General features: G+C 36.0%; 1 protein-coding gene across 2 annotated transcripts; it reads right to left on the bottom strand.

The window, feature by feature from the left end:
* Nucleotides 1–10,861: 10,861 nt before the first annotated feature.
* LOC132604063 (WD repeat-containing protein ATCSA-1-like) lies at nt 10,862–19,944 on the bottom strand. 2 transcript variants are annotated; one of them, XM_060317387.1, is made up of 10 exons: nt 19,409–19,944; nt 16,848–17,108; nt 16,570–16,729; nt 13,888–14,066; nt 13,502–13,540; nt 13,035–13,335; nt 12,093–12,247; nt 11,902–11,991; nt 11,308–11,379; nt 10,862–11,172 (listed from the first exon to the last, which is right to left on the bottom strand). In XM_060317387.1, exons 1-10 carry the CDS (start codon nt 19,556–19,558, stop codon nt 11,119–11,121), a joined length of 1,461 nt encoding a protein of 486 aa, XP_060173370.1. In that variant the 5' UTR covers nt 19,559–19,944; the 3' UTR covers nt 10,862–11,118. The 2 variants fall into 2 exon arrangements, with proteins under 2 accessions (XP_060173370.1, XP_060173371.1); XM_060317388.1 differs by lacking the exon at nt 13,502–13,540 and having other exon boundaries at nt 19,409–19,941.
* Nucleotides 19,945–24,301: the final 4,357 nt, after the last annotated feature.

The following is a 24,301-nucleotide window of genomic DNA, read 5'->3' as shown; positions in this document are numbered from 1 at the left end:
AAATGGAAGATATAAGAGATGAGATGGTGGGGGAAGGAGAGTTAAAGAGTACACCTGGATTAAGGGTGTAGGAGAGAGGGTGGATACGTGTGTGACTGTACGGAATCTAAGTAGGAATAGGCAAGTTCAAAATTACAAAATTCAAAGAAATATTATAGTATATTATGCATATTTTAATTAATTACAAGATTTAAAAGTCTTCTTATATTTTTTAATATTGCCAGTCAAACTAAAACACTTAAATTGAGACATAGAAAATATTTAATTTGTGGGAAAGGATCACAAGTGTCTCCAACGTATAGCTTGCTTAACCAAGTTTCTAAAATCAGCTTATTTTGAAAAGTACTTTTTAAAAATTGCACTTTTCAAAAAAGTATTTTTTGTGAGAAGCAGTTTGTGTTTGACCTATTAATTTAAAAAACACTTGTGAGAAGTAATTAGTGTTTGATCAAATTTTTAGAAAGTGTTTTTAAGTATATTTTTCTCAAAAGTGCTTACGAGGAAAAGCTAGTTTTTTTAGCTTCTGAAAAACTGCTTCTGCTACTCCTCAAAAGTACTTATTTTCTCCCAAAAGCTTGGCCAAACACCTTACTTTTTTAAAAAAAAAAAATAAGCACTTTTTGAAAAGAAAAAAAAAATACTTTTGGAGAAAAATAAGCTTGGCCAAACAGGCTAGTAATCAAATTTGCCCACCTTCCGCCTATTGAACATAAACTAACCTTAACGTCAATTTTCGGGTTAAAATGTCTTTCCTTTCCCCCGTTGGACCCAATTGCCCATTACGATTAACAATGTTTCTCCATTTAACTAAAGAGATGATATATGTGGAACTTTAATGAAATAGATGTTGACACCCAATTTTGTCCCTCCTTATTTAATTTTTTTTACTCGGGTTTCTAAATTTATTGATAAGCCAAACACTTTATTTTTACTATAATTAATATCCAGTACTTTCATTTTCATTACTTTACTATCAATATTACTAGTATTACTTTATCACAAATTTTAAATGTTCGTCATCGTTTCATTTTCGGGTTTGGAATCGTTAAATTAATTACAAGACGACACTTTGTAAAATTCTTATCTTCTACATATTAATTATTAATTGTCTTTATATAGCATGTACTGTACTAGCTATTAAATTAGAAACCCAAAAATAATTAAATAGAGGAGGGAGGATCAACAATTTTCAGCCAAATCAATGGCCCAAAATACAAATGCAATATTATTTCTCTACCCAAATAAACAACCCGCATTTAATACCCAACCCACATTTTTAACCCAACTAAAATACAAAACGGACCAACCCATTACCATTTCCATTCGGACCAGCCCATTACCCGACCCGGTCCAGCCCACCTCTTCCTCCTTAACCTAATCCCTTCAACCTAAAACCTTTTTCCCTTTCCTTTCTCCTTCCTCTACGCCGCCACTCCCTTTCCCTTTCCTCTCTCCTCTCACGCCCTCTCCCACTTACCCCTGCTCCCCACGTGCTCTGCCACCTCCACTCACCCTTGTCCCCCACGCCTGCTCCTCTGTCTCCCCATCCTTCTCTGTCCCCGCTTGTCTCTCTCCCACGCTCCTCTCTTTACTTTAATACAAATAAAACCCCATAAATTGGAGTCGAAGAAAAGAGAGAGGGGAGGGATTTGTTTTCAAAAAAGGGGAATTAGGAGGATTTTTTTCAGTTTTGGGGAGAGGACGGAGGGTTTCAGAGATACGGAACTATTTTCCAAACTTCTTTTCCTTTTCCGGTGAACTTTAACCGCGACAAGGATATTCGACTCACCCAACTCTAGTTTCGAATTCGTTCTTGAGGAGAGGAGTTAGGTTCGAGGCTCCGACATCCCCATTTCACTGCACCCACAAAAGGTAATCTCTTTTCTTTCAGTAGTTTCTATCCCCCGATTCTGTTAAGTGATGTGATTTTCTGGGTTTGAACGCTTGTGATTTTTCTCGGTTTTGTTGGTGCGAGCATGAAATGACTCTCTGCCATAGTTAATTGTCGTTTCCGAATTTTATATGATTATGTTGAAGTGGGCGTCTTCATCCCTGTTGCTTTCTTGCTTCCTTTCATTCTGTATGTTTTGTTAGAAAGCATAATTTTGTTTTCCTTTGAACGTCAATTTAAATTGTTAAGTTCCCTGTTCATATCCATTTTTTGTTAAGTCTCCATTCGAAGTTTAATATGGCCGAAATTACTGTCCGCTTGTTTAGTTTCCATATGATTTTGCCTTAAGTTCCATGTCAGTTTCATGTAAAACTCATATTTCTAAAGCCTCGGCCATTTCTTATTTTGTGAAATGCAAGAAGGATATAGGAATTGGTTTAATTGCTTTCTTATTTTGTTGAGCGTGCTGGAGTGCATCGAATAGAGACCCTGTATTTTAGGATCTTCAAACAATATGTTATTTGAACCAAAGCAATTTTCCCATTTCCCTCATTCCTTTTGGTTCTGTTTCAATATAATACTTAGCACTTTAACTTGCTTCAGTATTGTTTGCTGCTTCATATCTCCAATCAATTTCTTGGCTCTATGTTTCTGTTTTGTGAAAGTTCAACATGGCTTAGTTGATTTTGTAAGTGTCTTAGCTCTACTTTGTTTTGGTGTATGAACTATGAAATACGATATAACGAACTAGTCCCTGTGTTTGAATCTGGTATCCCATCTCTATGCTCGATTAATATGTCCATTTACGAAATATGAACATCCCTGTTGAATGTTGTTATTTGGGTGTGAATCAGCGTCAAGTTAACTGGTCCAGTATGCTTTCTATATGGACTGAAATCATCATAAAGCAACTGTGTTTAAAAGGATTAAAACGACAAGTATAATTTATACAATTTACTTGCGTAAAGAATGTCGGTTGAGTTTCTTTTTACTGCATTACAGATTAAGCATACGGTTTCAAAATGTCTCTAAATACACCTCCTCCTCACTCCCTTTCCTCTTAAGATGTTTGTGTTATCTGTATATATAGAAATGAAGTGTTCTTCCTCACATGTTTCTTCTTGTCAATACTCAATAAATGGTTGAATGAGAACCATACATATTAAGTATATGTTGTGAAAGCAAAGGTATATACACACCTTGTATAAGTATACAAAGCTATATCTTTTGTATATCAAGCGATACTTAGTATATATATTGGGGTGATTTAGTACGCATGTAACCATGTTTATATCTGTGAGTCTTCTGAGATTTGCCTGCCTATAGTCAATGTCATTCGAATGCTACCACTAATGTGCTGCATAAAACCATAGTTGGTCTGAAGCAGATTATTTGTTCTGTCTTGTTTGGATTTGGTCTTATCTGTTGAGGCTGTTAACAGTTTCTGGGGACTGATTGAAGTCAAACAGTGGATGCCTTTATTGCTGCGTTTTCTGGCCATTCGCTGCCCCCTTAAGGGCAGATTGTTGCTGCAATTTTAGCCCCAAAATGTTGTTGAATGTTGGGCACTTTGAATTGATTTCAGTCATTGAGTCCAATGACATATTCTTATCCGACTGAGCTGCACATTGAAATTAAAACCAGTTTGTGTTCCTTTATGTTTCTATGTTGTATTCCTCTTAAGTTTGTCATGTTGTTTCTTGTTCGTCTGCTAAATTAAGTGCCACTTCTTATAGACAAAAATTTAGACTTGAACAACTACCTCTCCTCATTGCAGTCATTGGCCGTGTAAAAGTAGGTTTAAAATGTCCTATGAAACATCAAGTTATGTATTTTTGTTATTGTTGATTGCAAGCGACAATGTTAATCTAATTATGTTTGATCCCATTTATTGAATGTGTACTAATCCTTTCCTTTCGTTTTTATGCATGACCATCGCATACGAGTCCAAGCGATTCGTCGTCTCCCGCATTTGGCATTGGGTTAAAGCCCAACGTGAATTTTTCTCTCTGCCCAGATCCAATCCGCACCCTGCCAAAAAATGTTGCTGGGTTGAGGCCCAAATGGCAGAATGTATATGAAAGAAAGAAAATGAATTTTGGGTCAAAGCCCTAATAGTGGCCAGATCCACAACAGTCCAGAAAATGGGCAGAGCCCATCTAATTTCATTGCAGTCTCTATTTTTGTTTGTGCATTTAATTCGTATTATTTGACTAATCCATCATTTCGTTTGTCTTCCTAACTTAGATGAATTCTAGTAAAATTAATGGGGTAGCCTTAGCCTAATGGGTAGTTAATTCCACAAATTACCTTCATTTGCTTATGTTCTAAATTACTTATAATGTCCATAACACTTATCGGAGTAACTGATTTTCAAATGGTACATCTACACATGTTTGGGTTAAAGAAATCGTTTTTCATTCTTACCATCTTAGGAATTGCAAATTATCACTAATACGCAAATACGAATTCAAGTAATTTTATGTATACATTTTTTAAGAATTATGCATATTTTAGTTAAATAAAGCTAATAAAAGAGAAAGGAAACTCACTTCTTTTACATCCTATTTACAAAAACAAGTTTAGACTTTTCTGCATCGCAATATTCATACAATATAATCTTTACCTAAAATTACATTTTTTGTTTGAATCTCCTTACAAGTATGGTTTCAAACAACGTTATTATACTTTCGTTTAAAAACTTAACAAACATTTATAATTTATATTTCTTCAAAATAGCATTAGAAGTACTCTTTTGATACAAATGATTTCTACAAGTCCTATTTTACATGTCTCTCTATAACTTTAGCCATATTTATAAAAATTACGTTTTTATAACACTATACTCATACTTAGCCTAATTAACACAAGTCCGATCGGATTAACCATTATTAATGGAATTTAGAGGATGCCTAATACCTTCCCTCTAGATTAGTTGAACCCTTACCTAGAATATTAAGTTTCACAGACCTTAAACAGAGTTAACTTTAAACACAATTTTAATAAACTTTAGGTGTCCTGATTCACCATAAATAATTAGGTGGCGACTCCTTAATACAAACAAAACAGGAATCTCCAATATGTCGTACTTCTAAATTTAACCCGGTTAAAATGGGGTATGACAATAGATAGTAAGGCAAAGGTGCAAATATACTCCATAACTTTGCGATTTAAAGCAGATATATCCTTCATTACAAAAGTGGTGTATATATATTCCTGCCTTTACAAAATGGTGTAAATATACCCCTGCCGTTTCAAAATGGTGCAAATATACCCTTTTCGCTGACGGGATTTAAAAAAAAATCATTTAAGTTAGTTTTTAATTAAAAAAAATGCCACGTGACTTTACAAAAAAAAAAGTCTACTCATTTTTTTTTGAGTAGACATACTTTTCTAAAGCCACATAGTAATTTTTTTTTCTGATGGGTCGGGTCTGGTTCTGTTCATTTAAAAAAATGGATAGACTTTTTATTTTTAAGTCACAGAGATTTTTTTGAAACGAACCATACGCGACACACCAGAAAAAAATTACCATGACTTTAGAAAAATATGTCTACTCAACAAAAAAAATAGGTAGACTTGTTTTAAAATCACGTGACATTTTTTTTAATTAAAAAATAATATAAATAATTTTTTTAAAAAACCCCGTCAGCGAAAAGGTATATTTGTATCATTTTGTAACGGCAAGAGTATATATACACCACTTTTATAACTAGGGATATATCTGCTTCAAATCGTAAAGTTGACGGATATATTTACACCTTTACCCGAGATAGTATTGATATATGGTCCACATAGCTGCAACGACAAATAACCAGAGCCGTCCGGGTTAACAAAAACAACAAAAACCACGTCTCAAATGTAAATGTATCAATACATCCTTTATTATATCGTTGATACAATCATGAAAGTGTAACTATTATAATTCAACCTACCCTCATATGAAAATAGTATCATGATTTTGTTTGACTGTAATACTCTAGAATATAAATATTCAATAAACTTGAGGAGAGAATTGAAGTGAACTAATATGCAGGTACAGGAAGCAAGTCTATCGTACATTAGATGTTTTTTTCTATTCGATTTGGCTATTGGATAGCACTATTGTTTGATAACTTTTAGGATGCTTGAGATTCGTGGAAATTGGAATCCGAGTGTTTTATATTAGTTACAAGTACTAGTACTATCAATTTCTTTCCAAGTATTTCTCGCTTAAACCTCATATAAAATTTTGAAAAGGACAGTACATTAATCAAGATATTGGTTGTCCCTTTTTTTTTTTTTTAAAGTTGTGTGTTTCTTGTCCAAGCGTGTGACACTTCAAGTCCAGTTCTCTGTCCGTGTGTCAAATATTTGTTTTAAACACGTCATGAAGTAAATTAATGATGTGGGTACGGTACGAACAACAAAGTGATATTTTACAGATGAAATGATTTTCTGTATCTACTTACAATAGAATCAAATCTCCATATATTATGTACTACTTCGAATTTGCCAACTAATATTAGTATTTAGTATATTACTAGGTTTTTACGAGATGCTGTATTTGCTTGTGCTTTCGCATTGAATTGTGTTGTGTTAGTGGGTTACCATTTACAGAGAACCTAGGCGTTGGGTAACAAAACTAAAGGAACGAGTTTTTTTTTTTTTTTTTCCCGATTTTCCATCCAGTTCGGTATTCGTTTTGGAGCCCGACTAATCCAAATTTGTGCAAGAAAATCCCACTTTAAGGGTAAAGAGCTACCTACCAAAAGATCTAACTCATGGCTCGAACCTGAGACTTCTAATTAAGAATGGAGAATTACTTATCACTCGACCACAATCTTTGGTGGTAAAATTATGGAACAAGTACTAATATGAATATGCTATTTGTCGATTGTGCTTTTTTTCCTTTCCAGATGCTATTTATAGGATTACACTGGGTATGTTATTGTTGTTGTGGGTTGTCCTTTTCAAATTTAAGTTGGTTAAGTTTTGACTAATAATTTAAAAGTTATTTAAGAGTTTATAATATCTAGATTTTATTCAAATAAATAATTAATCAATTTAGAGAATTGGTAAATCTGGCTCTTGATAACTAAAGAATCAAATAGGTTAGCATAGAAGAGATAATTTATTTAAGTACTTATTCCTGCTTAACAAGATGATATTTCTTTTAGAGAAAGTAATATTAAAATATTTTTGCACCAAACATATGGTATGAGAATAAGGTTTAAGGATCTCCAGATCACCGCCCACCCCATACCCCCGGCGCAAAACTCTGTCCTTCACTCCTTAATTTGTGGCAAAGGATCTATCATATATTTAAATTAATATTATAATTTAATGATAGCCCTTTGATGAAATAGTCCCTTGCCTATGGCAAAAAGGTATAGGAATCTTTGTAGTCATTCCTTTTTCTCCTTTTTTTTTTCCTCATGTAAATCCAAATTTTAATAGAAAAGCAAACCGTAGCAATCCCTTAGCTTTTTTTATTTTTAATTACAACAGAGGATATAAAAGAAATGCAAACATTATTGATGAGAAAGTGGTTGTTGGGATACTCTGGTAAAATGAAGCTTAAGGTCAGAATTGTGGAGTGTCAAGCAAAGGTTAAATGTTTCACATTGAATAGATCATGAAGTCGTAGAGTGGAGACAGATTGCTTACTGGCTGTCAAGCTTATCTTGGTAGAAGATGTACGACATCATCCACTTAGACCTATTATTAAAGATTGTAGCTATTTACTGCAGGTCAACAATGCCACCATTAGACATACATGAAGGGAGACAAATCAGTAAGATTTTCTAGCAAATGAAGAGCTGGAAGAGCCTTTGATACTTTGGAGTCATGCAATTAAGGATATAGAGTCTGTTCTCCTAGCAAATTTAAGCAGTGTCACTCATGTACAGAGTTTAAGATATCCAGTTAGTTTATTTTTCATTGTACGAAAAAAAAGGTGGGAAGGAGAATGTGAAATGGGATACTAAGTAGTTTTAATGAAGTTTAAACCCTCCCATTAAAATTTGGATTAAATCCGAATGATATGATAAAATTTCTCATATGTACATTCAACAATAGCTAAAAGCTCCGCAAGAAACACAACTGAAACTAAATAAATTGAATTTATTGGTTTTGTTCCAAAGCTCATAAATGACTTTCCATGTCACACTTTACAATTAAAATAGAAGACATTATTTCAGTCAACGCACTGTGGGAGGAAATTTGTGGTTCAATCTCAAAGTACTTTTTGGTGTGGGCCACGTCATGCACTGCTAATATGACACGAGGACAAGACCAATAAGCTGATTATGATTTGCTTCTTTAATCCTTCAGTACTCGATATGGAGTAATTTTTTTAAGAAGATTAGAGCGTTTTAAAAAACATAACAAAGAAGAAGGGAGAAGAGAAAAGAAAAAGGAAGTGGTCAAGTAGCCATTATTATATCGTAATGATAATTAATAAGAGTAATATAAATCTTTCTAAATGGAAACATTAGCTCTATCAAACAAAGCTACTAATTGAACCATAAAAATGTGGGGTCGCCAATCTGATGTTATTATTTAAGGAGAAAAAGAATAGAGAAGATCAATTTGTTTATTGCAACGAAAATAAGCTCACATTTTTTTAGGGCATTTGCACGATTGCCCTTCATACGGACTGGTTTTTAATTTTTGTCCCCCAATTAGACGGTCTTTAATTTTTGCCCTTCGCTTAAAAAGGTGACCGAAAATATCCTGAGGTTTTGGATTCAAAATTCAACAAAGTAAAAAATAATAATAATTTCGCAAAGCATAGGTTTCTATGAACCTATGCCTATTTGGGCGAAGTTACATAGAACCTATGTTGGAGACGACAGACTTTACCTTGTAAGACAAACTTTTAGTTATTCTAAACATGTTTGGGAAGGTGTATATTCTGGCGGCCTTTGGATTTTGGATGCTTCTTTGAGGGGTTTATTCTAATTGATTTACTTTCTTGTTAAATCAATTTCGAATAAATGAAGTGAGTGTTTCACGAAGATCCCCATAAAAGTTTATTCGGAGTATATACTTTTTCTATATGTTTCTTAATTCAAGTGTGATTCGATTGAATTGAAATCTATTACTCATTCAATTCCAATTAACATGACAGTTTGAATCGGTATATAATTTATATATTTATTTTTTAAAAAATTGGGTCCTAAACGATAAATACTTACCCGCACCGGGTGTTTACATCAAAATGATGCAACTTACCGTAGTTAAGTGACTTAATAGAGTGAATATATACATTAATTAACCTTGGCTAAGTGATAGTAATGACCTGTTTTAGACATGTCATAATATTTGTGTGATTAAACTTCTCATTACGGGTAAAATGGGTATGTAAAATTACTTATGTCACAAGAGTATAGTTTAGGAAGCCGGAACACCCGGTGTTTTCTTTTAACTATACTAGTTTACCATGAATCCATGATTAAGCCATAAACTAAAGTGAGAATAAATATTAATTAACTATGTTTTAATGATAAGAGTGTATTTATTGGATTGATAAAAATAGTTAAATACCGGGGTCGCGTAAGTGATCCACACAAAAAATTATTAGAATTTAGAAGAGTCATCTCTAGACATATCGTAACAAAATATTAGGGTGTTTGGATGCATCATTGTCCATGGATGATAATGAGTCATGGATGAGGAAACTTATGATGAAAATCACCATGGAGGATGAACAAATGGCCACGGATGAGGATAAATCTATGGATGGCGCCAATCTAGTCTTTATCTTGTGTAGTTACATCGGGCAATTCGCACGATTGCCCTTATTCGGGGTTGGTCTTTAATTTTTATCCCTCAAATTGCCGGTCTTTAATTTTTGTCCTTCGCCTAAAATACCTGAGGTTTTGTGTTGAACCTCAGCTCAGTCAAAAAATAATTCGCAAGGCAGAGTTCGTAGCACAGTAGGCTTATTCGGGCAAAAGTTAGGCCTTCAAAAAAAAAAAAAAAACTGCCCGAGGCAAAGTCTGCCTTAATATGCCTACTTTGCTATGAAACTCTGTCTTTTGAAATTAGTTTTTCTTTTACTGAGTAGTGGTTCGAGCCCAGAATCTCAGAGTATTTTCGATCATTTTTTTAAACGAAGAGCAAAAATTAAAGATCAGCAGCGCCTTTGATGGACAATCCGTGCAAAAAAATGAGTTGCATCTTCATGCGAGGATGAATCAGATTTCTCAGTTGCAAAATATAGGTAGAGAAGTAGGCAAATGCAAATTAGATAAGTGAGGAGGCATGGAAATGAACTTTTCTTGGCCTGATTAACAGTAAAGAAACTTTTGCACTCTTAAGATGAAATATGAAGGTATGAGGATTCTATAGGATTGTCAAGCAAGACATTCATTTGGCTTCGGAGAGGTTTTAAGTCAATCGAACATTTGATTTATTTTATTAATGTCAATCATAAGCTTTTAATCAGTTTGCTGTTTGTGTACAAATAGAATTCTTAAAATACATTTATTAGCAGAAGATACCGGTTCTTGGATAATAAGTTTACTTGTAAATAAATCTCTTCACTACTCTCACAAACTCAACACATGCGCGAGGGAAAAGAGAGTTTTAATTTATCAAATACCTGATTTTTTAATTTAATATTATGGGTAATAATACATGAGTGAAGTTTGTGTAAGCATTTAAAATACGTGTACTTCGATGATGACACTAGAGTTTCTTCTTATAATTATGGTGATCAAGTCAGCATGTGCATACTCAACCAATTCCACAAGGTATCTGTTATTCCCATCAGTAGGAATTTGTTCATCAGGACGTTTAACATATGGAAAGAAATCACAAGATCACTAAAGTTCGCTTGTTTGAACAAAAAGCAAAACAGATATGTATCTTGTACATGGTTCAGTGTAACATTTACTTTTTTCTATTACAAAGCAAAAGCATATGTTTATTCAAAACCTAACAAAATAAAAATTTGCTTCTGAATTTTGTTCGCACAGAAGGTGAATGAAAAAGAATTGAAAGTTTCTCAATAACAAGAAACTCGTCTTTCCATTTGGAATTTGGAGAACCATTCCCCATTATTTGATCGTTTGTTTAGGATACAGTCCACACATTCAAATAAAAATAGGTAAATGCTATATAGCATCAGGTTCCAATTTATTACATCTTTGTTCAAGCAAAGGTACAGTGACTAGCGGTAAATACAGGAAACTGAAAGTTCAAACTTGACATGGAACCTCTGAAATTTTCTGAGCTACTCAGTCGCTCCAATTATCTTGATCGATCGCAAAAGTTTGTCCATCCCTCCCCTCCTGCATTTTAACCCAGATAGCATAAGGTCTCAAGTGGCCAATGTTCAGATACCCTCAGTACAAACATACTAACGGTGTCTAACCCAACCACAAAAAAAAAAAAAAAAAAAAAAAAATTAAGGTTACAAGGCGTACCAGTTCCTCAGTAGTGACTTTGCTCGGAGACCAGACAAGAATTTTCCGGTCATTACTACCCGTGTACAGTTCCTGAAGACGTAATAGTTTCAAATGTGAATAAAAGCAGTTTGATAGAGTCCCCGGGGGGGGGGGGGGGGGGGGGGATGATGGTTAGGATGGTAGGACTTGAGGAAAACATTCAAAATCCATTGCTATCTACAATGAGATAATAGCAAAAAGAAATGAAGCAAGGCTGAAGAATCAATGCCTCACCACATAAAACACAAGATTGCTTGTACTTTATGCTGCATAAATTAAACAATTACAGTGTCCCTTGTCATGAGATCTTTTGAATTTCATGTACTTTTTAGTATAAAGAAAGAATACCTCTGTGTATATGCACTAGGATGACCTATTAGCTAGTGGGTGAGTTACCCGCTCGATCAATGTTTTTCTCATAGCAACTTCCAGTATGCAATGAATGATATAATTTGGTTTATAGAAAAAAGTGGTACCGCTCAGATACTTGAGGTTCAGGAGATCACAGCTTATGCAGAACTCACTGTTTTACCAAAACCATGTACCTAGGGGGAAGGCAAAGAAATTATGTACCTGGTCCAGTGAATCGTACAGACAACAGTTCACATTTTCATAGTGGCCACGTAAATCCATCATCGTCTTGCCCGACCACAAATCAAATGCCTACACGATTTCCACATTAAGTTACTAAAGAAAAAATAACCTTGCATAATAATAACCAATTCATGGGGGAGGTGGGGTGGGGGTTGTAAAAGATTATTTACCTTAGTAGTTGACATGCATGGCACAAATGCAAGTGTTGAATCATGAGATATGGCTAGTTGTATAGCTTTTGTGGCTTGTAGGCGTGATGTTTCATAGTTCACAAGTGTATTGCAACCAGATTCAATATCCCATAACCTTAACCTTGAATCAGAACCTGAAATCCAAAGGAAGAAATATTTAAAGCTTCAGTTGCGTGTGTTTTTCCACCATGTAGCCAAAAGCAATAAATTATGGATGAGATGTCCTAATCACATTGGAACAACTCTACCCATATCATTTCCAGTACTTTTAAATGACACAAACAGAAAATGGCAGTAAACTTTGTTTTGGTCGTGTTAGCTATTGATGGCTAAGGTAATCCAACCGCTACTCAGTAGTAGCCTGAAAATGGCGTATCGGAACTAATTGCATTTTATGTGATTAAATAACTAAACGAACTTCAAACTGGCTGAATTACCAGTTTTTGGTTTCTATACTGACAAGTTACTACTAAAGCTCTGCTGTTCTCACTGAGTAAGTCCAGCTTTTATGTCCACTAATGTTGTTTTACCACACCATACTAGATAAAGAATAAAAGAATGTCTGCTATCCAAGATTGTTTCAAACGACATCTTACATGCAGTATTTTAGAAACAGTGCCTAAATAATTTTTCTAGAGAAATGCTAGAAAAGCATATCAAAATGAGATTAGAAAGCACCATAACATGCTGTATTAAAATCCAGAAGTCGCACTTCACGGTTGACCAACTATAAAAAGACAGAGTAATGTGTGACAGACCGCAGATTGTCGTACATACATCTAACAGAAACAGTGACGTAAGACCTTTCAGCCTCTTAAGTGGAGAAAACTAATCACAATGCATATACACAAATTCCAAGCAGTAGCAATACAAAAGCTGGGAGGAGGAAAAAATGTCTTTGAAAAGAATTGCGATGTCAACCTGCACTAAGGAGATACATTCCATCATTGGTCACTTTTAATCCATTGACAGCACCATAATGAGCAGTGGCTCTATCCTGACTAGACAACATCCCTGGATGCAGTCGCTGCTTCCCAGACCCCCTCACTTGTCTAGCACTTGCAGACTGTTTGATACTCACACCATTTCCCATTTTCTTCTGAGATGGACGGCCCACAGATCCCACTTGTGGGATTACACTGGGTTTGTTGTTGTTGTTGTTCTGAGATGGACGGCCTTTAGCAGATGATGGGCCTCCTGAAGATGATTTCGGCGTGGGACTCTGAACAGGAAGATAGAATACATTACAGGCACGAAAACTAACCATAAGATCGAACAGAATCAGCAATTCCACCCTGATTAAGCTTTTTAGATCAACTCACACAAATTAAAACATAGGGAAGGTTCATTGACACAAAAGGAGATGGGACCAAAAAGCATAAACTTACTTGTAAACCTAGAGAACAACTGTGTGGTTTCTGTGCTCTCTGAAAGAAAAAGCAAAAAAGTGGCAATAAAAGCAAGTCTACTTATAATCTGCTCCCTTCTCTTCTCCAAAGGGTACCAATGTGAAGATAGAGAGGAGCATCTCTTCTTAGAACTCTGCCCAATTAAAAAAGGAACTCGCTTGAAACAGATGTTGTACACACCCTAAATGAATTAGATAACTAGATTTTAATGGGTCAATATTAAATCAAAGGAAAATGAACAGCTTGCTATCACAAATAAAAGGTGAACAATGCTTCCTCTCAATTTTATGAAGAAATAGAAGAATAATATGTGCCATTAAAATTCCGAGTATGATTCTAAATAATACGTAATGACAGAAGGTAACCTTATTTGCAGTGGAACGTGTAAGAAGAGTTGGGCGTCTTCCAAGCTGAGAATGAGACTGATCTAAAACACGAAAGCATCCTGCACGCCTGATGTCCCAAAAACGAATGGCGCCATCGCATCCCCCTGTTATCAAAACCCACTCGCTAGAAGCAGACCATTCAACTGACATGACTCCATCTGCCAGAACCCAAGGGAGAAAAAAAACATCTAAGGGTTTCTGAACTAGTAGTGGTTCTCACAAAAATCTTGAATGCGAAATAAAGAAAATATGACTATAGGATTGGTCCATTGATTTGGAGAGGTTGAAAATGGGCAATCAGTTCCTTTTTCTTAAGGGCGCTTGACCAAACGCACGAGTTTATAATGTTAATTTGACTTGAGGATTATACGATGGTAGCAGAAGAAAATATTAAAGTAATGGTTGAAAAAGTTAGTTTGATAGAGAGTATATCACTCCACATTAAAATTAGTATAGTAAAATGAACTTTAATTGTAGAATATTCCAAGAAGTGAAAGAAATAGTATTATTAATAGAATGGTGCCAAATATTTTGGAATATCCTAAATGGAAAGAGTATTATTGAACAAATTGAAATGTAAGGAATCAGTAGCAAGGTGTAAATACTAAATAATGGAGTCAATAATGGATGCTGCACAACGAGGTGAAAAATGTTTAAAATAAGAAAGTGCAACATTGTAATGAGAGATTTGGAATACAGACTGAACAGAATAAACACAACGTGAAAATTTCACGTGGTTATTTTTGCAGCGAAACATGTCATAGGAAATCTATACGACCAGCTCTAAAATGAAGCAAAAGTATTGTAAAAGACGTGTTTGAGGAAATCTCTAACTAGGTGGAGGTGACTCTTTGCCTTGCTTAAGTAGCAGTTTAGTGTAAGCACCAAGGTGCTAAGGTGTGCACCTTAGCATCTAGATTAATCATTGAGGAAATGTACTGATAAATAAATTAGAAATTAATATAAGTAAATTAGTCGTTGCATTTGAATTAGAAACTTAAAAATGCATCTTTCCATCTGAAAATAACTCTAAAATCATCTTTTGTTTTTTTATCTCAATTGACATAGTTCTATATGGAGTAGTTTTTAATTTTATCTGTATAGAGGTACTTCTAATTATTTTTTCTTCATTCCTTTTTTTTTTTTTTTTTGGTTTTGTTTTTTCCTTTCTTCACTCAAGTGTGTTTTTCTAATAACAGAGAAATCCCCGAGAAACGATGGCACACGAGTCAAAATTCGGTGGATATTGGGCCCGCTCCTCTACCCTTCTCTACTTAAATACAAGATGTTTGCCAGCAGTAGGGTTCAAACCCAAGACATGCATCTAACCCATACACCAAGTCGCACTCGTACCACTTACCACTAGACCAAAGCCCGGGGCAAGTGTGCTTTTAAATTGCATTATGTGCTTCATTAAAACCTTGGTGCTCACAGCGCACCACGCAGCAGCCTTCGATATAACTAACATCCATGATACAGCTCTATAATACTGTGTCAAAATCATTCATCTACCTGTAATATGAAATTGGTGACCCTCATAGAAACTAGGTGGAGAGTATTCAGGGATCTTGAATCGAACATCAACCATTTGCCTGTGGTTTTGATAGTTGCGAACAAGTACTAATTTGTTACAATGTTACACCACAATATTCAAGTATGTATTATTAATATATATTTCAAATAAATTAAGTTGAAGTTGTCCTGAAGGGACTCCAACAACATACTACACTAGGATACCAAGCATAATTATCTGGCATTCTGTTCCGACTACTGTGCTGCTTAACTTGCATGGACCTTACAGAAATTGCATTGGGTTAAGGATGATTAGCTTATACAAGTATGTCGAGTCATTTTTCATGTTATTGCATCTACACTCTGCTCACAGTGGCTTTTTATCATTTCCAGAAATACTTGAGAAGACCATATATCAACAACAACAACAACAACAACAACAACAAACCCAGTATAATCCCACTATGTGGGGTCTGGGGAGGGTAGAGTGTACGCAGACCTAACCCCCACCTTGAAAGGTAGGGCGGCTGTTTCCGAAAGACCCTCGGCTCAAGAGAGGAGAGAAAGAAGACCATATATCAACAAAAGAAAATAATTCAGACAGAAAACTGACCCAAGAAAGATATTATTCAGACATAAAACTGACCCAAAAGACATAATTCAGACAGTGACTTCGAATCCCATTCTTTAGCACCCAATCGAGAGAAAAATCAGTTTCAGCTAACTCACAAAATACTATATCATCCTAGCCTGAACTCATGGGAGGCGGGAATGGGTATGCCATAAAATTTCTAATGGATCAAGATGCACCAAGCCAGGAACTACTAAATTGCTAAACTGCTCCTATTACCCCCACAGAATGGCATGTTACTCTGCCTAAGAACTGGAACGGGGACCAGACCCTCAATGGTCTAAGCATAAACGCTAAATAGAAGCTTTCTTTTGTCGAAAGCCAGCCCTGTCTCTCTTTGCTCCAAGGAAGAGAACCTAGACCTTAATTCTTGGGTCGAGGATATCTTGCAAAACCCCATGACATAAAGACATCGAGAAAAACTCCCCACTGGATAAACAACATGTCTGATAGATCTAAAAGGTGAAGCATAGCAAAAGGAAATACTTTATTAATGTCGGAAATAGATATCAGCATACCACGATGGCCAGATAATGTGTGAGCAAATGCACCCGAAGAAATATCACAAAGACGAACTTGAACATCTTCAGATCCAACAGCAATCAACATGTGTGATGTTGCCACCGGAGACATAGCAGTCTTGTACACTTTTCCAGGCATTTTGAAATTAATTACCACCTTAAGAACAATTAAGGAAATAAAAAATTAGGCTAGGAACTCATTCAATAAAAAGGAAAATAAGCTGAAAAACTGCACTTCCATGGAGTATAATAAGGTGATCAGAAAGAAATACTACCTGCGTCGTGTTAGTATCCCAGACATTAACGTAATGGTCATAAGAGCCTGTAATAAAAAGCCCCGTGTCAATTGGATACCAGATGGCAGTGGAAATAGCATATTTGTGGCCCTGTTCATGTTGCTTGTCAACCAAAAGTATGTGCTTATGCTTTGCAATCAGACCACTTCCATCGTAATCAGTTGCACGTTGGATATCATAAACAGCAACTGATGCATCCGAAGCAGAGGATAACAGATATCGTCCCTCTGTCAAATCAACCTGATTTTGTGATCACAATAAATGTACACAGGAGGTACTTTTAAAATAATGCAAGTTCCATCTATACACCTCAACCAGATATAATCTGGCAAAATTATAAAATAAACCCAGATAGATGAAGTTAACTAGAAGAATTCAAACTTTAGTTTCATGTACTAGTCTAATAACTATAGCCTTAATCACCTGACAGGCATGTAATCAAGTTCATAATCAGAATTTCTTGAGAAAAAAAAACTGTGTGCAATTGAGACCAAAGATAACCATGTTCACAGACCAACTTTTTTCTAGTGTTACGCTTGTCCAAATTTCTTCTCCATAAGTGTCTCCCAGTTCATTTTTCGATTCTATGGGTTAACCATTATTTCAATGAAGCACATATCTCCAAGTTTTTGCATCTAGAGGTCGTATATTAATATTAATGTAAACATGTACGAAATGTCTGAGGGACAAAAAAAATATTCTCATCTCGCTTTTCTTTACAAGGTATGAAGATGCAATCAACACAATGCACACAACATGCACTCCATAAGGCACCTAAAATATAAGGGAGTTAATGGCTTAATGCAAAATAGAGATACTTGGAGACAGCAAGGCATCGACTTCGATTAAGCTTAATTTTATATTTTATGCTTTTCTTCTATAATATGTTTATATGTGAACCACTACATCCTATTAGCCTCGATTTTTCTTGGAGCTAATGTCAATCAACTCCACCTCAATCACAAAATACTTAGGCTCAGCTCTATGAATCACCAACCTCCATATGCTCACTTCAATCCCATTCCTTGAAACTAAAATCCACTCCATTTATGTACTACGTGGAGAGTAGCCCATGGATATGAGTTACATCAGTTGATTCATCCTCGTTTCAATATGGAATCCTAGGACTTAATAATACTCATAGAAGTTAGAAAAGACCGACTTCTGTATTTTAATTTATATACAACACCTATGCCTCACTCACAAACAAATTAGGGTTAGGATATGAATCTCACTTTCATTTAAGCTCACATTTCACATTATCATCATACTAAATAAAATAAATATAGTATTGATCGACAAGACGGGCAGTGGAGTTAACGATCGACTGGAAGCTTGGAGAGAGGCCCTAGATTCTAGAGGTTTCAGGTTAAGCCGGACTAAAACAAAGTACCTAGAGTGCAAGTTTAGCAACGTAACCCATGAGGTGGATCGACACACAAGTCATATCCAAGAGAGGAAGTTTCAAGTATCTTGGGTCCATAATCCAAGGAGACGAAAAAGATTGATGATGATGTAGCACACCGCATTGAAGCGGGGTGGATGAAATGGATGCTTGCATCCGAGGTTCTGTGCAATAAAAATGTGTCGCCAAGACTTGAAGGTAAGTTGTACAGAGTGGTGGTTAGATCAACTTTATTGTATGGGCTTGAGCGCTGGCCAGTCAAGAACGCCCACATTCAAAAGATGAAGGTAGCAAAGATGAGGATACTCAGATGGATGTGCAGGCATATTAGGAAAGATATGATTAGAAGCAAAGTCATACAGGGCGAGGTGAGAGTGGCCTCTATGGCAGACAAGATGAGGGAAGCGAGGCTTAAATGGTTCGAGCATGAGGTGTGTAGATGCGCCAGTTAGTAGGTGTGAGAGGTTGGCTATAACAGGAGTTAGGAGAGGTCAAGGTAGGCTGAAGAAGAACTGGGGAGGTGATTAGATAAGACATGGCACATCTTCAGTTTACTGAGGACATGACCCTAGATAGGAAGGTATGGAGGTTGAGGATTAGGGCAGAAGGTATGGAGGTTGAGGATTAGGGCAGAAGGTTAGTAGGCCGCCGAGTGTTGTCGCACTGCAGTTGGAAGAGGCAGAGGCTAGCCTCATCCTTGCTTCTCTTTATTAGTAGTACTACAATTTAGTGATCGCGTAGCTTCCTTTCTTTAGTGTTTATTACTATCTGTTGCTCCACGTGCTTTCTATCCAGTTATTTTGCCATCTTGAGTTGAGGATCTATCGGAAACAACCTCTCTACCCCACAACAAAGGTAGGGTAAGGTCTACCTAAATCCTACCATCCTAGATCTCATGTGGGATTACACTTTGTATGTTGTTGTTGTGTATAAAGATAAGAGTTAATCGTCAAAAACACACATGAACTATCACTTTTTCTCGTGAGTTTGACACCCCAATTATCAGTTGTTACTAAAAACACACCTCGAAGCTGATTAGGCCCACTATCAGTTGCTATCTAAACTATCACTAATAGAATAATAAGTATGCACCAACAAACTTGAAATGGTAGATGGAAAAGGAAGTAAAAGTAACCTGAAGGGAGTTGACGGCGCCACGATGAGGAGAAACGATATCTTTGTAGTTGGAGAGTTGAATAGAAGAGATTCGAGACGACTTAATACGATTCCTGAATAAATTAGTGCGAAGCTTGCCAAATTCTCTGTCTCCGATCTCCTTCCACATCGTCCTCGCATCCTTCCCCCCAACACCAAACTCAACTACTATTATAATTCTAGATCGCAACAATACTTATAGAAATTGAAGGTCTTTGCAACTGATCTAATAAGAAATTGAAAGGTATTTGGAAATGATGTAACCAATTTACACTCCTCTTAATTCCCCAAAATCAACTACTCCTATTATAATATAATGTGGATCGCAACACAAAAAACTGAAGGTGCTTGTAAATGATGATTCTAGTGATGGAACCAATCTCGGCCTTTGTTGTTTCTTCTAAACATTTCCTCAAACAGTTGATAGGTAGTCCTTTTTTGCAGAAAGTAACCCTAGCGCCTAGCAAAGAAGGTAATATGTGGATAAGTATAACCAGAACGGAAAGGGACAAATCATGACAAGATGTCTTCGTCAACTATTGAACGTGTGTCAAGGAAGGCAATGACTATTAACTTTTTTTTTTTTTTAAATCTTTTTGAAATAGTGAGTCTCTTTTTATTGACTATTGTGAGCATGCTTAAATTTGGAGCCCTTAATAATTAGAACCTACTTGGATGAGTTTTTAACTGATGATTTAAAAGGGTAAGTCACAAATTAGAAATTTTAACTTATAGTTCGGCTTATTTTTAATATTCTACCTTAAAAGCAAGTAATTAAAAGCATTTTTTTTATCTTATTCAAATAATATAAAAGTGCTTAAAAGGTATTTTGACTTAAAAACACCTAAAATAAGTCAATCCAAACAGACTCTTAGGGGTCGTTTGGTGCATGATATAAGCTGGGATATCCCAGCACTGATTTTTTTTACCATGTTTGGTAGAAGGTTGAGATAAATTTATACCTTGTACCAAACAAGGTATAAAATGCATCCCATGATATGGAATATCCCTTCTTATCCCACTTATACTGGGGTTATTTTATACCATCTTTTAGATGGTATAAAATAATCCCAATAGATGGGATAAATTAGTCCCGGGATTATAATCTCGGGATAATTTTGACTACCTACCAAACGATCCCTTAGTGTGTGTTTGGTATGGAGGAAAATGTTTTCTCATTTTCCCTTGTTCGGTTGCACTAAAATTTTGGGAAAATGTTTTCCAAAGCAACTTATTTTCCTAATATTTGGAGAAAATGACTTCCCTCCCGGGCCAAGGGAAGTCTTCGAGTCCGGAACCAAAATGTCCCAAAAAAAAACATTTTGAACCAAAATACCTCAACAAAAAAAAAGTTACCAAAATGCCTTTAGCGCAGTAAATTACTGCGCTAAAGCACTTAACGGGGAAGGCTCCGTTAAGTGCTATAGCGCAGTAAATAGCAGTAATTTACTGCGCTATAGTGCCCCCCCCCCCCCTTTTTCGACCCTTTAGGTTAACCCTTCTTCCATTACACTTTTTAATGTATTTTGACCATATATTAATCATGCTTCGGGACCTCGAAACTTCAATATTTTATATAGAACCGTACTTATTTTTGTGCGATTAATAAGGTAGGATCAATTCATCAAGGATACGCAAAAGTTCGGATGGCCGTTTTAGTGGCTGGAAAGTGCTCGAATGCCATTTTCGTTTGAAGGCTCGGTGACATTAGCTTGAAGTTCTTTACGAATACTTAAACTTGTTCATTAATAATTAATCAAAAGTTAGTCAAAATGGCAGCATTCATACAAAAAAAAAAAACTTAATTAAATTGCATCATTCATTCATAACCTTGAGTAGATGAAAATACTTAACATACTAATATTCTTCAAAATAACAACATAATCATGAATTTAACTTAAAACTAAAATCACAACATTCTTAATCATCATCAGAGTACAAGTCCTCAATATCGTCCTCAGAAAAATATTGGCGGTTTCTTAAGACACATCTTTTTTCAGTAGCAGTTAGTTCTCTACCGGTTGATGTTGCTTGTTCTTCGGCCAACTGTAGCATGTAAAATCTACATCGTCTTGCCAGCATTCTGTTGGTTTCTTTTCTAATCCTTTGCACGACAAGCTCACAAGTTTCTGGACCTACTTGAGGCATGGTTAAGAAGTACCTTGTTGGGATTGGAGCGTTGAGATTTTCCAAGTCACGAACAAGACGTTCTGATTCGGCAAGCCGATGTGACCATTCTCGGCGTAAACCGCAATAATATTCTCGCGGATCTGAATATTTCACACTGCAGAAATCATCATTATGCTCTATAAGAAGGTGGGGATTTAGCTCATCTAGTTTGAAATCACTGGTATCGCTCGAAAAACTGCTATGATTTGAACTCTCATCATCACTGCTATTTGGTTCTTTTGGAAGGAGTAAAGACCAAGCTGAGTTTCTACTACTCGACATTGAATATGATGTAGTCTAATAACAAAAGAAAGAGCTATATATAGTTGCAAACCCCCAAGTACCCTCGGGGCGAGGGGGAGGGTCTTTATGACCCTACCTACTTACCTTATTGTAAGAAAAATATTAATCTTCATCGGACATTTCACAGTCCGAATCCCACTTGGATCTAAATCTTGTGCTACCATGTATACCATATTCTACCCTATGGTAACGTATTTGCATCTGATTGTTCTCTTCACGAAAACGATTAAGAGCCAAATTAAACTCTTGTGGAGTTCCGCGAGACATTGACATAGCACGTTTTTTTGGGCCTTTAAGCCCTACTGACGCTAACTTGTGCTCCAGTGCTTCAGTTTCTCTAACACGCCAATCCCACTCCTCTCTCATTTTATTATTGTATTCTCGATTGAATCTGTCGTTAGGGTTATTTGAGTAATGAAAATCATCATCACCTAGTTCCCAGGTCCTACCCATTGCTTCAAAGATGTTTGCTGGAGTGAACGATATAACACGATTAATATCTCTAAATTGGTCAAAAAATGACATCGTAACTCAATTTTGTGTGGAATGTTGTGTTGGTAAGTTATTCGTCAAATTACGTTATATAAAGTTTGATTCGAATCATGACGTTTTTTTGTTTGACAGTTGAGGTGACAATAAGATGCAGCGGCATAGCGCAGTAAAATACTGCGTTATATCAGTATAACGCATTAAATTAGTGCGTTATTCTGACATAACGCATTATTTTACCGCGTTGTGAGGCTCTGTCACAGAATAACGCAATAATTTATTGCGCTATTCTGCCATAACACAGTTATTTCATGCATTATGCAACACTTTATACCTCACTTGATTTAACGTAACACTGCAAGACACTGTAATTGCATGCATGCGTTGGTTCTATATTCAAACTTCGAATCCTATTAATACCGAGTTCGTAAAGCATAAAATTCTAAGTTTCAACTAGTTTTAGCATTTTGTATTCCTCCTCAATTATTCAAAATATGGCAGATGTTCCAAGAATTAGAGTTTCTTTATTCTGGGACGGACAAATTATATTCGAGGAAAATAATTTGCGCTACGATTGTCCCCCAAAATACCATGTTAAGTTTCCACTTGACTTAAGATTCTCAAAACTACTCCAAGCCTTGTATAATAGACTACAATTTAGTAGAAATGATTTTGATCTCAATATAATTGGAAAATATCCAGTGTCATTTACGCCGCAAGGTGTAACTAGTTATGGACAGTGGTACATTCAAGATGATGATTCTTTGACTGATTATTTGAAGGCGCCTTATGATTATAGGCAATGCATAACTTTAAACGTCCTTGAAATGTATATAGAGAAGGTGCCCATTAATCGACTTGAATTCATGGCTAGGGCTCCTCAGGAAGCCCGAAATAGACCTCGTCGGGAAGCCCCGTCTATAATTCAGGCCGAAGTAACTCAAGCGGAACCTACTTATCAACACAATTACCCTGACATGAGTACTTATGAAGGCATTTTGACGAGCCAAATGCCTCTGTATAGTTTAAGTCACCAATTTGACGGGCAGTGGTAAATATTCATTTTTTACAATATTATTATTATTATTACGTGTAGTGGCACTTGAATTCTACTAATGATGTCGATTATATTATTTAGGGGTTATACACCTGATATGGATCATATCGGACAGTCTCCTCAATCGGGATGGAGGAATCAGGTTGGAACATCCTCAGCCTATCCAACAACTCAAAGCGACGGTCCTTCCTCAAGTTTCGGTGCAGTTGATTACTATCGGTACGTCTATTTTTTTAACATCAATAGTGTTATTTTATGCGTAGTAGTTAAAACACCCTAATTTCTTATGTAGGGAGAATGTGGTGGTTGCACCAAATTATAGGCAAAGGCCTGCTATGGATAGTCCGGATTATCCGAATTATATAGTGACATCATCCAGCGATAGTGAGGAAATACCTAATGCGGATGAAAGTGACGATGAGCAAAATGACGATGAGATTGAGGTTGGAACTAATCCTCAACATCAAGTAGAACTGTTGCAAGACATGATGGACAGTCCGGCACACGAGGAGGAACTGAATTCATAGCAACCATTTGAACAACAAGAGTCGACTCCGGTTCAGCCGCAAAGCCAATTTCAACAGCAAGAGTCGACGCTGATTCAGTGGCATTCCGATGAGATCCCCTATCTTGATCATCTTCAAGATCGCCCAGATGCCTTTGTCTTTACTAGGGATGATGATCATATTCGGCGAAGTTTGTGGAAAGAGCCAGTGGATCTTTTAAAACAAAAGGCTCATATTGAAAAAGGGATGATTTTCAGCTCAAAAAAATCATTGCAAAGGGATGTTAAGAATTATTGCATCCAGGGGATGAGGGAGTTTAAAGTTGACGATTCCACATGAAAACTTTGGC

This window comes from Lycium barbarum, chromosome 7 (assembly GCF_019175385.1).
Source record: "Lycium barbarum isolate Lr01 chromosome 7, ASM1917538v2, whole genome shotgun sequence".
Taxonomy (NCBI): domain Eukaryota; kingdom Viridiplantae; phylum Streptophyta; class Magnoliopsida; order Solanales; family Solanaceae; genus Lycium; species Lycium barbarum.
The sequence above is the reverse complement of the archived record's forward strand: the minus strand, read 5'-3'. Positions and strand labels throughout refer to the sequence as shown.